The 16,897-nt window shown below is 44.8% G+C and overlaps 1 protein-coding gene across 3 annotated transcripts in view; it reads left to right on the forward strand.

Moving 5' to 3' along the window:
* Positions 1-1,062: 1,062 nt before the first annotated feature.
* The window catches only part of LOC128413697 (neurotrypsin-like), a 36,882-nt gene continuing 21,047 nt past the window's right edge, over positions 1,063-16,897 (forward strand). For 2 of the 3 annotated variants that reach the window (XM_053388014.1, XM_053388016.1), the window contains exons 1-6: positions 1,063-1,205; positions 6,504-6,736; positions 7,569-7,752; positions 12,067-12,112; positions 15,427-15,663; positions 16,122-16,245. In XM_053388014.1, the coding sequence (XP_053243989.1) occupies positions 7,663-7,752; positions 12,067-12,112; positions 15,427-15,663; positions 16,122-16,245 (497 nt within the window). In that variant the 5' untranslated portion in view covers positions 1,063-1,205; positions 6,504-6,736; positions 7,569-7,662. Of the gene's footprint in view, positions 1,206-4,854; positions 6,737-7,568; positions 7,753-12,066; positions 12,113-15,426; positions 15,664-16,121; positions 16,246-16,897 lie in introns of those variants that run through there. The other variant, XM_053388015.1, reaches the window with a different exon arrangement.

Below are 16,897 nucleotides of genomic sequence, written 5' to 3' on the forward strand. Positions count from 1 at the left end.
TTAAAGCTCAGAGTCTTTTTCATAGTGCCATCTGTGTGGTGCCACCACCAGAACATCTGCCTCACAACTAGGGAACTTCCTTATGGGAACTTCCCAGTCTAACCCTGACCCTGATTTTCAGTGGTGGATAGGAAAAAGTTGAGAAGCAGGAGTGCTTTAAGGGGAGTGAGAATGGATTGAGTTCTCTCCATTCTGTCCATAGAATTTGGCAGTTCTTAGAATCCGTTCCTAGATTCCATTCACTTGTGAGGGGCAAAAACCTCTCCCTGCTCCCTGATTTAACACTTCTCTACTTTTTCCTCATAAAATAAAACTTTTAACTTCGGTTACTAAAAGTATTGCATTTAAGGGTGCTGTGTTTGCTGGGGACTAAAGGGAAGGTAAAGCCTCAAAATATGCTTGAAGTGAAACAATTTTATGCTGTATTGCACCCAACACTTTTCAGCATGCTGCCTTCTGAAGGGTCACTAACTAATAACAACAAAGATTACTTTGAGAGATTGTGGGGGGGGGGTTTAGTTAGATAAAAAGAATCTAATTGCATTTTAGGCGGTGGTGATGAAAGACTTGTGAGTATACGACTTCAGTTTTTGCTAACTGCTACATTTGTTCTTTGTCATGTTCCATAGACCTTTCCTTTATTTGAAACTAAATCTGCAGAATGCTAAATTCAGTTATCTGACCTTGCAAGTGACTTACGTTCTGATAAACAGTTACATTTTTTTTATTATTAAGGCATTCTTTTGTTTAACGTTTTTATTTTAACCAAAAAATTTAGACTAGATTATATTTGGAATTCTTCTCTCTTCTGGATATTTCCTATTTTCAATAGTGTGGATGATATACCCCAGGGGTGGCCAACTCCCAAGAGACTGCGATCTACTCACAGAATTAAAAACTGGCAGTCAAAGTTGTTGAGCTTTTTTTTTAGGGAGGAGGGTAGCCATGTTTTGGGGGGAGGAAAAGGAACAGCCACTCACCAACAGATCTGGGAAAGCAAACAGCCTCACTGAGTAAACTTCGTCTTCCGTTTTGCAGATTGTGCAACAATGAGACGAGGGGGTGGGACAGGGTTCTAATTTACCAATGCTGAGGAAAGGGAGCCAGCGATCTACCAAAACCTCCAGGGGATCTACCAGTAGATCACGATCGACCTGTCGAACATCCCTGATATACTCCATTTGTTTATGTGGTTGGTGGAATATGTAAGGTTATTTTAATGTTCAGTATTCTTATTTTTGTCCTTTTTATTACTGGTCTTTGTGCTCCTGAGGAACACATGTTGGGCATATTGCATTGTAAATTATTTGGGCCTTCTTTTGAGGCTCTCCCTCCTTAAAATATGTTAAAATTTACAACCTTATCATATATGCAATAATAGTAATAGTCAACTATACATGACAGTAAATGGTTAAGGGAGCAGAACTTTGCTCCCTGGGAGAGTGACTGAGGACTGTAGGATGTTGAGGACCTCCCTCTCTGTGGGTGGAGAAGCATTTCTGCCAGCAGATGCACATGAAATGGCTGGTATGTTGGCAGCAGATCAGAGGAGGCCCCTTCTTTCTACTGACACATCCAAAAGAGGCAAAAGCAACAACAATCCTATAGCAGCCCGGGAGCTGTCAGTGGGATGGAAAAAAATTAAAACAACAAATGGGAGAAAAACTCGGAAAAGCTGTTCCCACACCTTCCCACAGTCACCTGTATGATTGGCAGGGCTTCGAAGGAAGTGATTCCTTCACCACAGACCTTAGGATTGTCCTACCCAAGTTCAAACAGGGGAACACTATTAAGCACAAAGACACAAAACTGGAGTACATACAGCGTTAATATGAATACATTGTTCTGGGTTTCCTGACCCGAGTTACACTTTGATACTTAGCTGCCAGTGTCTGAAAGGCAATCATCTTAACTACTGTTAACTACTTTCCATGTTTCATAAAACTATTTCAGTTTATTAAGCCATGCCACACCTTTCTTGGTTTCTAGAGTGACTTCTACAATCAGCCAAAAGGTCTTCTAGCATGTAAACCAGATCCCTAGTACATCTCACCACTGATTGTACACTGAAGAAGGTCCAGTCTAAGAACCTCAGACTTTTCTAAAGATAACACCTGGTTTACAAAATCTTGCAAAATTTCACCACTCTCCTACAATCCTGTCAGATCTAGTAGAAAATTTCCATTAATTGGTTGACAGGGCTCTCTCATGTCTTATATATCTCATCTCTCTCCTCCCCCCCCCCCGACTCCCCGCCATGCTATTTCTGATTCAAGATTTATTTGCTTTCAAAAGTGTAGCCAAAATGGCACCCTATATGCACAATAAATAGGAATCAACTGACTTGGGGTAACCCTGAAGGGTTTTATTTATTTATTTATTTATTTATTTAATTGGTTAGTTGCTTTATCCTGCTCAGGGCAACCCAAAGCGACTTAAAACCAGACACACACACACCTAAATACATTAAAGCCTAGAGGGGGAATGCATTAAAAATTATCACACCCACTTGTAAAAGGCCACATATATAATGAGGGTGCTGGGAGAGCATTTCAGAAAGCAGGGAGCCACTGCAAAAAAGGCCACTTCTCATGTTGCCACCTTCCTCTCATGGAGGGGGCATGCGAAAAAGCACCTCTGATGATGATTGCAGGGTCCGGGTTGGTTCACTTCGTATCTGGCTCTGGCACTGTTCAGACAATGACATCTGGGTCCTTCTTGGCAACAGAGCAAGACTTATTGGGGGACAGGAGACGGGCAGGTGTGGAGGATTCCCTGGTCCTGAATGGGGTAACTGTGCCCCTGAAGGACCAGGTGCGCAGCCTGGGAGTCATTTTGGACTCACAGCTGTCCATGGAGGCACAGGTCAAATCTGTGTCCAGGGCAGCTGTTTACCAGCTCCATCTGGTACGTAGGCTGAGACCCTATCTGCCTGCGGACTGTCTCGCCAAGAGTGGTGCATGCTCTGGTTATCTCCCGCTTGGACTACTGCAATGCACTCTACGTGGGGCTACCTTTGAAGGTGACTCGGAAACTACAACTAATCCAGAATGCGGCAGCTAGACTGGTGACTGGGGGCGGCCGCCGAGACCATATAACACCGGTCTTGAAAGACCTACATTGGCTCCCAGTACGTTTCCGAGCACAATTCAAAGTGTTGGTACTGACCTTTAAAGCCCTAAACGGCCTCGGTCCAGTATACCTGAAGGAGCGTCTCCACCCCCATCATTCTGCCCGGACGCTGAGGTCCAGCGCCGAGGGCCTTCTGGCGGTTCCCTCATTGCGAGAAGCAAAGCTACAGGGAACCAGGCAGAGGGCCTTCTCGGTAGTGGCGCCCGCCCTGTGGAACGCCCTCCCAGCAGATGTCAAAGCGATAAACAACTACCTGACATTCAGAAGACATCTTAAGGCAGCCCTGTTCAGGGAAGTTTTTAACGTGTGATAGTTTACTGTATTTTTGGTTTTTATGGAAGCCGCCCAGAGTGGCTGGGGAGGCCCAGCCAGATGGGCGGGGTATAAATAATAAATTATTATTATTATTATTATTATTATTATTATTATTATTATTATTTCTGTTTGCACCATGGTATATTCTAGGGGTGGCCCTCCAGATGTGGCTGGATTTGTGCTATGCTGACTGGGGTCTATGGGAGTTGTAGTCCCACACCATCTGGGGGGGTGGCACACATTCTCCACCCTTGCTACATTCCCTCTGCTAAAGGTAGGCAATATTTAAAATGCATCAACATGCAAATGTGGCTTAGAACAGGATTCCCTGCCCATCAACTATTGAGTCAGCCTGGTAATGGGTGGAACAGATTTGGGTAATGCTGACAGGACAAACAAGCTGTAGGAAACAGGTAACCATCCCATTTTTTTATTTGCTTCCTGTAACCAGAGCTTCCTCTTGTGTTCATGATAAAGGAGTATATCAACCCAGTACTGAAATCCCCTTCTTCCTTTGTGAACCATACTAAATACAATCCGTGAGGACTTGCCAAGGTTATTTCTGTACAAATCCATGCTCCACCCCCCTTGCCGTGTCTCACTTCTGAAGGCAAGCAGAGCCTGCTGCTAATTAAATGATTGCAATTCCTTGGCCAGACACACTGCAGTAGAAAACACCCAAGAGAAACCACTCCCTTCTCATAGCAGCAGCCCCTGCAATTAATTCATCATTTGACACAACTGCATTAGACCTTGGTAGCAGTGGCAGAAAGAAGGCGCTGGCAGAGAAGTGCAGGGTACTGGGAATCAAAAAATGAGAGGTGCCATTGGGAGGATGTGTGCACATTTGAGAGCTGTGTCAATTCAACCAAAAAGTTCTTGCTTGTTTAAAGGAGAACTTGATGTTTTCATGGAACAAAATGAAATGAATCACACAGGTTTTTTGTTTTTAAAAAGGTTAGTTGAGGTGGGGTGAAGAGAATAGGCAGGAAAATGTATCTGTCCTTGCCATTTTCATTTATTCTTTATATTTTTTCTTCTACCATTGTGTTGGAATACAGTCTTCCATCAAATCAAAGAGGACTCAAGATGTATTTCTATCAATTGCTGTCATGCTTAACAATAGTTTAAGGGAGAGGGAAATATACTAAACAGCATGGCCAAATTTAATACATAGCCACATCTAATACATAGATATTTAAATGTTCCTGTATCTGTTCTCCCCTAGCTGTTAAAAACTAGGCGGCACAATATATTATTACAATGCTTCCAGAGGACATATGATGGAAGGCTGACAGACTTTTAGAAAAGGAGTTCAGTTCATCAACTGTGGAGCAGCCATCAAAGATTCCTCCTCATGTGTCCTGCCTGTTTGAACGCATGGTACAGAAAAGTGAAGGTTAGAAGAGTATTCTTGCCAAATATTAGCAGAACACTCAAGCAATCTCAAGTGTGCTCACCAAATGATATAACTGACGCACCAGCATGTCATGATCAACAGTATCAGAAGCTGCAGAAAGACCTACCAGAATCAGTAAGGTTGAGTTGAGTTGACATCTGTCTGTCTCGGGAGGCAATGGAGGATTGTGTTTCTGGAGGTGAAGTCAAACTGTTGGGAGGTTGCAGCGCCTGCTGTGGCTGTAGAGACTGAAATGGGATACGGGAGAGATATGTTTTGTTGCAGCTTGGGCAGATGAAGGTGTCCAGTTGTGCTGTTGCAGATGCACCATGGCGTTTCTTCTCTCTGCGCTCCTTCCAGCAGTCGTTCCTCCTCCGGTCCCTGCTGCGGATTCAAGACCTGACTATCTGTCTCCAGGCACTGTGGTCCTCTGGAAGGAATTCCCACATGGCAGGGTTAATGTTACCAGCCTTTATGTCACGTTTGTAGACATCTTTGTAACACAGAGTTGGTCTGCAAATGGGCCTGGTGCCTGAAGCCAGCTCGCAACAGAGCACGTCCTTGGGGACCTTGCCATCTTTCGTTCTGTGGACATGACCAAGCCAACGTAGACAGCACTGATACAGGAGTGTGAACATGCTGGGAACGTGGGCTTGGAAGAATATGTCAGGGTACAATCATTCCTATTAATCCCAAGGCAAGGACTGGAAGCCATGAACCTAGTCAGTGCCACAGTGAGGCTGAAAACCAGAGTGGCTTCTCATTAGAAAGTGGGTAGTATCCAGAGAAGTTTTGAGCTGGAGAGCAACCACTCAGTAACCTCACCTACAAGTGGAAAGAAAGAACTAGGGGAATAGACAGCGCGAAAGTCTGAATCCTGACTAGCCAGTTAGGAGGTAGAGCTTTTGAAGAAAGGCCAAATAACTCTGGATTTAAGCTTGTCTGGTGCTCTTCCCTCCCTCAGCAAGGCATTAATAGTTTCAGTCAACTGAATGCCAAGCCTCTCCCAGCTGGCTTTTCACCAGCCAGTGTGGGTATGAATCAAATTTAGTTCTCCAGCATGCAAGATTTAAAAACTGGTAAAGGGACCGTGTGATCTGGGAGCTGCAGAAGTTGCAGGTTCGTCACAATGGGCAGTAGATGTTTCAGTCTCCGAACCACAAGTTGCTGAGCACCTGGAACAGTTCTGCTGGGTGACACTTAGATCACAATGGTAATTGAGAAGAAGGGTTTATTCACCACTGATAGTATTAAAAAAAAAACTATGCTGCCTGCAATCAGGTCTGTTTCAGTGCAAATCATATGCCACCTTGGGAAAGGATTGGAGCTCAGTGGGAGAAAATCTGCTTGGCATACAGAAGGTCCCATGTTCAGTCCCCAGCACCTCCAGGTAGGAGTGGGAGAGACCCCCATCTAAAACCCTGGAACACCACTGATGGTCAGTATAGACCAGGGTTTCCCAAACTTTTTTTGGACTACAACTCCCATCATTCCTAGCTAGCAGGACCAGTGGTCACAGATGATGGGAACTGTAGTCCCAAAACAGCTGAAGACCCAAGATTGGGAAACCCTGGTGTAGACAGTACTGAGCTACATGGACCATTGGTCTGACTCAGTATATGGCAGCGTCTTATGTTCCTGCTGTTCCTTCCAATAGGTCATCTGAGAAGGAGAGAATCCTGTGCCGACCAGTGGGAGAAAAAGCCTGGGAGTATCTGAGTCAATGGCCGATGTTAGTCTGCTACCACACAACGTGAGCCGCAGAGGAGGGCATCAGCAGCAACCAAGCCATTCTTCCTGCCACAAGGAACCACCTCCAAGCCTTAGTTTAAGGGAGAGACCTGTCAACTGAAGGAAATACAGATCAGCTTCTAATTCACCAATCTATCGGTAGCATCATACAGATCTGGAGACTTTTGTCTGGCTCTCTGTGCGAAGCTTTTCCTAGGGAGGGTGGGAAGCCGAGAATAATATAGTCCAGGGCAACTTCAAGTAGTTGATTAAGCTGAAAGGATAAAGTCCAGATTCCTTCGAATCACTTTCAAATTCAAGCAGAGGATTTTGCTCCACTTGAATTATACTGTTGTTCTTCCAGTGGATAGCTCTGAGTTATCACCTTGCAGCTACCCTGGGAATTGTACTTTACCCCTAACAGAGATACCATTCTCAGCACCCTGAACGAACTACGGTTCCCAGGATTGTTTGGCAGCAGGGATTTGCTTTGAATGTGTTGTGTTTTTAAGGTACAGTGGTGTCCACAGCCACAATAATGGTAAGGAAATAAAAAGGATGCTTTCAGGAGGAGAGAAGGAGACCCCTGGTGGATTGATCCAGGTTGGAAGGGAGGAGGCTGGAACCAGAAAGAGATGTGTATAAACTGTGCCAAAGAAAGAGCTTTGACAGCAAGAAAAAGGGGAGGGAATGGATTGGGAGAAAGCCAAGGAGAGGGGGAGGTAGGAGAGAGAGAGAGAGAGAGAGAGAGAGAGAGAGAGAGAGAGAGAGAGAGGAACCAGCCTGGAAACCTAAAGGCTGCTTTCTGCTCGTCTACACTTGCCCCTTGTTATTTGCAAAGCTGGTTCAGAACTTCTGGATCACATGGTATTCCCTTGCTTTGGAGAAGGAAAAGAGAAGGGAGAAAGAGGAAGGTGAGGCAGAGGAAAGCAAGCACCCCAGGCTGGTGTTGTTCCATCTTCCCCACCCCTTTGCTCTCTTCCTTGCACAGAGATGACAGGAGCCTCCTAGCCCCTGTGAAACTGAAGGGGGGTGGGCAGAGGAGGCCAGATGATCAGCTCAGCAGTAGAGGGAAAATGTGAAACATGAAGAACCAGCTCACTGTTTGTGGAAGGATGGTGCTGCTCCAAGTGTTCCCGCTGCTGCATTTGCTCCCCTGTCTTGGCTCTGTGAAGGTAGGAGATTTCATCTTCTTAGAATTAAGTCTCTTGGCTGCTTAACGTTGTGATGGAAATGGGGCTGTGAAAATGCAATCTGGGCTGCGCAGGCAGGTTTGCGAAAGGGGTGGCAAATGCTGCGGTCGGGGAAGAGTTGTGTTCATAATTTCCTTTCTCGTCATGAGAATATAGCCAAATTTAAGGGAATCCCGGTATTTTACACTGGTGTTTTTTTTTTGGTTTTTTGTAGACTGCATGTCTTTCCCATGTTCCAAGTGCTGCATTAGAGACTTGCTCTTCCAGTGCTGGTTGATTGTTTTATGATAAATGGGTGTGTGGTCTGGACTCAGAAACTGAAAGTATTAGGTGGGTGCTAGAATGGTTAAAGGTATCTAACTCCTCTGTCAGTATTTTTACAATGGGGTGTGTGTGTGTGTGTAAGATAGCAAAGGAGGGTGTTGCTCCCCAACAGTTGTGAGTTGTAGCATCTTCATTCATGCTGGGCTAGGGTGGAGCTCCCTTAATCAAGCCCATCCCATGCTGTCTGAATTGCCAGCATACTGACTTGTCAGTACATACAGTGAATGCAAATCCGCTGGCTGTCTCATTTGTTCCTTTGCAGCAGATTCCCAGCTGCTGTAATTTTGGTCGCCTTTGGTTTGCCTACCTATACCATGAGGACTACAATAGTTTCCATTATGAAGAGCTTTGAAAAATTAAGACTCATAGAGGTCTACATCTTAAAAGTAGCATTTCCATGGAGAGAAGTATTCTTTTAAGCACTCATTCTTTCCTGAAGGTGCGAGAATCTTTACAGGGACTAGTTTTCTTTGGGCTAGAGAGAGCCCTGGAGCTTCATAGCAAACATATATACAAAGAGAGCCAATTGGAAACTAGTGGATTTCAAAAACAAGGCAGCACAACTAGTAATCCTACTTCAAATTGCGAAGAAGAGGAATGAGCTAACTCACACATCTCTTCCACCACACACTGTCTCCTCTCCCTTCCTCCCACTGTTCTGATGGTTGTCACATTCCAAAGGCTGGAGTGAGTTTCTAGTCCATTAAGGATCACTTTGGTTGTGTCGCTGGGTTTATAAAGAGAAATCATAGCAATAGACCTATTAATGCTAGCAATACAGCCGAACTCCAGTAAAACAAAATAGTATTTAAAACCGAATTTATGCTTGAGGCAATTAAAAAATAACAATGCCGTGAAATATGCTGTTACTTCTAGAAAGCCAATCTGGTGTTTTGGAAAACTTTGATTTCAGTCCACTGAATAATTCAAGAGGCTGACCATTGAGGTGGATTATTTTGGAGCATTTCTATCATCAGAGGACCTTCCTAAGCAGACGACATTGAGAGTGATCCATAGTTTCATTGTTTGAATGCTGCAACTCAACTCTATGCACTTTTACTTGGGTTTGGGAGTTGAATTCAGGGAGGCATGCATACCTTTCCCCTTTCTTTCTGTGAAGCCCATAAGCAGGGATGCTCATCTCGGTTTGACATTTTAATTGAGCTGTCCATCATGATCCCAAGTTCTTTTCCCTCAATAGATACCACCATTTCAGACCACATCAGTATATATGTGAAGTTGGAATTTTGAACACTGAAAAGTTAACATACCTTGTTTCTCATTTTCCATGTTGTCCATTCATTCAGTTTGGAGAGATCCTTTTCTCTTTGCTGCTGCTTATGTACAAATGAAATGGAAATGGTACTTTATGAAGTAGGATAAATTGGGACAGGTGGTTTTGTGTTTGTGTGTGTTAAGTATATAGAGTCTGGAACTGTGAACAGTTCTTTGTCCAGTAGATGGTAGTCATAGAACATTTTAAAGCTTTGCAAGCTACTGAGTTGCACCAGCAGCCATTAAATCGAACATATGGAGATGATACTGGAGATTCACATGGAATAAAGACTTGAAACAAGCAGTGCAATTTTAAGCAACAGTGGCCTTCAAAGCTATGAAGCGTGTCCTTTCAGGGTTGTGTGTGGGACAGAGAGAGCTTGGCGCCTTTGGTTTGTTCTTCAGTGTCAAATAAATGCTGAATCAATCAACCTTGGTAATGAAGAAGACAGAACTAAAATGATATGGTTATCTCTCTTCTTCAAATGGGATGTCATTGCGCTCTCTCAAAGTCTTCTTGAATCAGATACATGTCTCCTCCTCACCCAGTTAGCCAGATTCTCGCTGGTCTCACAGCAATTCCCCAGCAGCATAGATTATTTCCCCACCTGAAGAATCAGAAACAGTTCTGTCCATCCCCAGGGCAGTGGGCTGCTCAAAACGACACAGATTTGGGTTCATTCTTATAGGTCAGGGGATGGACTTTACCTGCTCAGCAGCTATGCCCAGCATATCATTGTTCAGAATTATAATGACTTCTGCCCCAAGCAGCAGGTTGGAATCTAACAATGAGCTGACCAGCCACATGAGCTGGACCAGCAGCACCACAGCCAAAGATGATAAAGAGGACATGGACTCCAGTACTCTTTAGAGCTGTACAAATGAGGGAATTTTGCAAGTGTGTTTTGTCAATATTAAAGGCATCAGAATATTGCCCTCTTTTGTATCTGTCTACCCTACCAACACCCTGCCTGAGTCTGTTAGTTACGGACCTCTCAAGTGAGTGACCCCTGAATTGTTACTTCCAGAGATGATGATGATTTATTATTATTATTATTGATACCCCGCCCATCTGGCTGGGTTTCCCCAGTCACTCTGGGTGGCTTCCAACAAAATATTAAAAATACAATAAAACATCAAACATTAAAAACTTCCCTAAACACTGAGCCTGCAGCTTCTCAAGAAACCAGCCCCCTCCACGCCAAGGGACCCAGGCACCCTCATGCCTGCCCATCAGTGCGGTTCACAAGCTGGGAGAAAACTAACAGCGAATTGCTAGGCTCTGGGCCAGAGGAATGCCCCTTTAAGCCCTTCCACTCTTTGCAGAAGGGTCTCATCCCAGGAACAAGATAGAAGATCAGTTGAATCCTAGCCCTCCTTAGAGAAAGTTGCTCACTGGGAGCTCTCCATGGTTCTGTGAGCCTGGACCCAACATGCCCTGTGAGCTTCCACTCATGGTCAGATAGGGGAAGAACCGATGTGCAGGCTGTTCTAACGCTGCCTCTGAGAGGCTCCAGCAAATCTCACAAGATAAGTTTGCATAAATATCCTGAAGCATGTTCTACAATTTATCCTCACTGTTTCCCTCAAGGCAGTGGGCTTATATTGTGGGACAGGACTCTGGGCTCCAGAACAGTATACTCAGCCCATCCATTCCTCTGCCCTGTGCTTGGACCTTATTCTTTTTCCAGCCAACAGCCAAGAGAAGCAGCTTAACTGAGATGACCTGTGCTTCAAATAGTTGCCATTTACTGGGGGCAGTCCCTAATTTATGGTCACATTTTTTTCCCTTTAAGGGATGTTCCATTAAAATTTTGTTTGTGTGATTTTCCTGAATGATTATACTTAAGGGTCTCTCCAGATTCACTAGAACATGTGTAGGGAATCTTCAGCCCACCAGGCCATTTGGGGAGAATCAAGTCCACCATCCCCTTGCTTAATGTCATTTGATGTCAGGTGCAAGAAAGCTGAAGCCATGTCTTCAAAGGTATAATCAGGAGTGCATTCTTTGCAGCTAAAATTCAGGCCTTTTTGAATTGGATTTCCTTTCTGCTGCTTTGAGCACCATCCCAGGCACAACACAATATTGGGCTGGAGAGGAGGGTTACATTCTGCGCTTCTGAGAATGATTCTAGCAGGTCCTTCTTGATTTAGTGGAAGGGAAAGCTTTGTAGAAGCATTTAGTATTCTGCTGGGTCAATGCAGGGAGGTCAGGGCAACAGGGAGGTGCCCTCTTTGGTGACCTGTTTTCTCTAAAAACAATGGAGAGGAAAACTTCCCTAAAGTACTGAAACAAGTACCAATGTGGACCATTCATTACTCTGTGGTAGGTACAACGATTACTCTTTCAGCTGCCATCTGCAGCCTCTCTCCACTCCTTCTCCCTGCTCCCAGAGCACTTACATAAACTCCAAGTATGGATGAGCAGCCTTTCAGCAGCCCATGAGCAAAGCCCCTGCAGCCCAGCAATTATTCATCTAGTTGCTCCTAGGCAGAAGTGCAAATGGATGAAAGTGCAAATGGATGACAGCAAGGAGGGAGGCAGGCAACCCTGCGAATGCACGCGTGTTTCCACTGTGCTCTTAATGGGCTTCACAGCATTGGGGACAAAAATCTATGTTTATTTTATGGGATAATCATCTCTGCACGTTTGCTATTCCTTCCTCCCCCCCCCCCGCCCCCCACTCCCCCTTGCAGGCTTTCTTGGGATCCCAGCCCAGTCAGAATAATTTGCAGAACACAGGTAAGAATACAGCAGAAAATTAATTTAGGTATTGTTATTCCCTCTAATTTCGTCTTTGTCATTATCAACGTTCTTTCTGCAACCAAATCTGTGTGGTCCCATGCTGATCAGTTTGGAAGCAAACTGGATTCTAAAGGGACAAAATATATTAGTTTGCAAATTCAAATAAGGGCGGGGGGAATTAAATGGAAACATCTCAGCCAGGCCTACAGCATGTTGAAGGTGTTCACTGGTTAATAAAAAAGGGAAATGTATGTGTGTGAGGGGGAGACTGACTTGCTGGATAGAGAGAGAGTGTGTGTACCATGAGATTTAAAAGATTCTTCCTTCCTTGAACTCTGTGGAGAAACTTCAGGATGGGAGAACAGAACAGGGAAGAGGTGTGTGCTCCCTCAAATACTAATCCTCCATAGCCCCGAGAATCCCCTCCTATCTCAAGGTCAGGTGAGCTGCGGCAGCGTTACCTAATGAGCAGAACTACTTCTGCTCCCAGGCAGGAAGGGAAGAAGTTCTCAGGCTTGGGCTTCTCCCATACAGCCACAAACTGGAGTGGAAGGCTTAACAAGAGTTCCAGTAGGCAAGGCACCGGTGCCTTGCATTATGCAAACGTTATATAAAATATGCATACATTTGCAAAATTTATGCAGGCCAGACAGTTTAGCTTTTCATGGTGCAAAGCTTGGACTAGTTTTCCTTTTCCTTTTTTTCAACCCACCCACAGAATAGTGGGCACAGGCTCAAGAGAGAACACTGACCTGAAAGTTCCCAATGGAACCTTTACTGTGAAAAGGGGTAGATAAGTGGGTGGATTTAAAGAGACGGAGAACATGAATAAACATAGTTGGGAGCGATGGTGAGGTTGTTTACTGGGGAGAAAGCGACAGCAGCTGCTTCCCCCACCTCATTGCCCACCTCTTGTGAACAGGCTGCTTCCCTGTTCCCCACAAAGCCTCAATTAGAAGGATGCTATATCATGATGTAATGTCGTTCTAGAGGCATTATTCGGGCTCTGGTGGGGGGGCACTGTTTCCCCCCCAAAAAATGCCTCTGGAACAATGCTTGGACCATGCCACTGTCCAGCGTGGGCTGCCATTCCCAGGCCCTAGCAATGCTTCTTGGATGATGCTATGTCATGATCATAACATAGTGAAGCACTTCGAAGTGGCGATGATGAGAGTGCTAATAGAAGAATGCCACTGCCAAAAAACAAAAGGGGAGCAAGAGAAACTGCTGCCATCACGTGGGCAGAGGCGGGCAACCATGATGACAATGGGTCTGGAAATCAAGACTTATGAGGAACAGGTTATATATATATTTGAATAATTTTGTTTATAAAAAGATAGAGTAAAAGAAAAAGAGAGAAAGAAAAAAGTGAGTGAGGAAAAAAAGAGACAAAACACTGTTACATTACCGTTCATTAATATACAGATGTGTATATTCTTATTATCCGATTGCCCACATAATTGTCAGTAACCTAATACATTCTGTGTAAACTCATTCCAAATATCATTGTATTTATCCAAAGAAAGTCTGTGTCCTTAAGTTCATATGCTGCCAATGTTGTCAAGCCATTGATTAAGGGGAATTTTATCTCTATGCTTCCAGTTCGTCCGTTATCAGTCTCCTGGCCACCATTGGGGCATGTGGAATCCATTTTCGCTATCCTGTTGTCAAATTGTCATACAATGGAAGGAAATATTTACCTCTGGAATTCTCTTGTTTATATAGTTTATATAGGTCTCACGGGGAAAGAGTTGAGGGAGCTGGGTACGTTTAGCCTGCAGAAGAGAAGGCTGAAACGTGATATGATAGCCATCTTCAAATATCTGAAGGGCTGCCACATGGAAGAGGGAGCAAGCTTCTTTCTGGCTGCTCCAGAGGGTAGGACCCAAACCAATGAAATAAAATTACGAAAAACCAGATTCCAACTAAACATTAGGGGGACCTTTCTGACGGGAAGAGCTGTCCAACAGTGGAACAGACTCCCTTGAAAGGTGGTGGAGTCTTCTTCCTTGGAGGTTTCTAAGCAAAGGTTGGATGGCCACCTGCCAGGGATTCTTTACCTGTGATTCCTAGGGGGGTGAACTTGATTATCCTTTGTTTCCCTTCCAATCCTACAAGTCTTTGATTAAACGAGCCTCCTCAATTTCTCGATGTTCTAAACACTTAAAACTTTATGGTGCCTCCCCATGTGCCTTTCACAATAAAATCAATACTGTACTAAATAGTAAAATAAACTTTTACTTTTTGAAATGGCACATGTATGTGAAAAAGTAGCTCATTTCAAATTTTTCTAGATGACTACTTAGACACTTAAAAAAAAAATCAAATGTCAAATTATTTCAAAAGCATTCTCTTTTTGGGTGCCTCTGCTTTGCTGGTGCCCTGAGTCCATGCTGAGTCTGCCAACTGAATAACCCAGCACTGCCAAAGAATATAAGAAGAGAGTGCTGGATCAGGCCAATGGCCCATCTAGTCCAGCTTCCTGTTCTCACAGTGTCCAACCAGGTGCCTCCCCTCCACCCCGCAAATGGCTGAAATGGCTCCGCATTTTGCAGGCCACAGAAAGAATGGGCGTTTTCAGCTCACCTCTACCTGCAGATGAGGAGCAAACCGAAAGATAATAACTTGCCTCTGGCACTTCTGCCTACTGTATTTTTCGCTCCATAAGACGCACCTGATCATAAGATGCACCTAGTTTTTAGAGGAGGAAAACAGGGGGGGGGGGGGATTCTGAACGAAACAGTGGATGTATGATTTTTGTGGTTCATGCTGTGGCTACAGACATGATATGTGATTTGACGGTGAGTTTGGGGTAGCCCAATGCAAAAATCCTGAGAATACATGTGGATCCATGCTTTGTAACCACGTTTTTGCGCCATTGCGGCCCCACGAAACAGTGGATGCGTGATTTTTTGATGCAGGCTATAGCCATGGACATGCTATGTGATCTGATGGTGAATTTGGGGGGACCCAGTGCAAAAATCCTGAGGATCCATGTGCTTTTACCTCTCCCCCTCCCAGGCAGCCTCCTTTATATCTAGAGTCCCTTATCCCTCCCGATTGCTTGCCGATCAGCTGCTCAGCAGTTTTGTTTCAACACCCCCTTCCCTCTTTTTTAAAAAAAAGGCATGATCTGCTTTTCGCCCCTGGGCAATTCGGCTCCAGGAACCACGCATTCACTCCATAAGATGCACAGACATTTCCCCTTACTTTTTAGGAGGGAAAAAGTGTGTCTTATGGAGCGAAAAATACGGTAAGTTGTTCCCAGAGGCAACTTAAGCCAAGTTTTTCTTTTTCTCTTCTGCTTCCAGTATCTGGTGCATGTGAGACGGAGCCCTTAGGATATTACAACGGCTCGCTGTCTGTGACATTGTCTGGGTCGGTGTGCTTAAACTGGTTGGACTTTCCTGATTACGTTCATCAGTATCCAAACCGGGGCTTAGGGAATCACAACTACTGCAGGAATCCGGAAGGTGGCGCCACGCCTTGGTGCTTCTACCAACTTGCCTCTGGAGCCGTAGGCTGGGCCAACTGTGACTGCAGCCAAGGTGAGTACCAAGTGTGTCGCTGCTAGAGAGACGACTGCAAACATTATGTGCTAGGAGTGCTTGCAAGGTGGAAGGAACTGCTCGCCTCCCATTTAAGAACTCAAAAGATCTGAAAGTCAATGGCTGCAAAAGAAGAAAGGATAAGGTTGAAACAACAGGGAAAAGTGGAGGAGGGTGGTCTCAGCTTTTGCCAAGGTGATAATACTTTGATTCCTAAGAATCTAGGAACTGCCTCCCTTGTTTCTGCTGCAACTCTGGGTGTCCTTCTCTAGGAACCTGTTTTCATGGTTAGAGAGGCTCTGAAGATGGAACCCCAAACTAAAAGAACTATTCAGGGTCTTTGTTTGACTTGCTTTGTTGTGTGTGTGTTTTGATGTGGGGAGATTGCGCTTAAACATTGCTCGGCCTTTTCAAAGATTTGGTGCAGTACTGTTTGGCTTCTCTCTGTTTTGATACAGGTGCCGTGCGACTGATTCAGAGTGGCAGGGTGGAGCTGTACTTCAATGGGCTGTGGGGCACTATCTGTGGGGATGACTGGACGGACTGGGATGCCAGTGTGGTCTGCAGACAGCTGGGACTCAGGTAGGGATGTCTCATTGTGGGGAGGCAGTACCTCTTATGCTAGATGCTGGAGACCATAATTTCCTTGACATTCTTGCACACCACCCCTATCTCTGAGCAGTGCGAGATTTCAGGGGTTCCAGGCATTCACCCAGGGTTTGTGTTTCCTTTTGGAATCAGGCACAGTGGAGACTGTGGTTTCTTTATGATATATGGTTCATTTGCACATATATCAACCCTGAACCTGTGATGAAGGGGTTCACGGCATTAACACCCCCAAAAGGTCTTGTTTCTCCCATAGCGGCAGCCTTGGACTCAGATAGAAATCAATCATTGCTCTAAAACATTGCTCTGACTCTGTTTCCAGCTTCTTTACTTCTAGGTCACATCACTCAGCTCTAACTCTGTCTTCATCCTTTTAACTAACCATGAGTTGAGGGAGGGACCCCGTCCATTTGCCATCTCACACTGAACCCCTTCCCTTTGTTTCCCTTAATGGCCCTTCACCCAGGTGATCACCTCAAACAGGAAGCTAGCCTGGCTGATATTTTAACACTTGATGGATCCAGAGGTTAGAAGGGTCTCTGCATACAATCTACTTCCTCCCTGCCCCAACCCCCAAAAACTCACAACAATATTATTGAAAACATACATACATTTTACTCATTCCTAA

The sequence above is a fragment of the Podarcis raffonei genome, chromosome 5 (assembly GCF_027172205.1).
Source record: "Podarcis raffonei isolate rPodRaf1 chromosome 5, rPodRaf1.pri, whole genome shotgun sequence".
Lineage (NCBI taxonomy): Eukaryota > Metazoa > Chordata > Lepidosauria > Squamata > Lacertidae > Podarcis > Podarcis raffonei.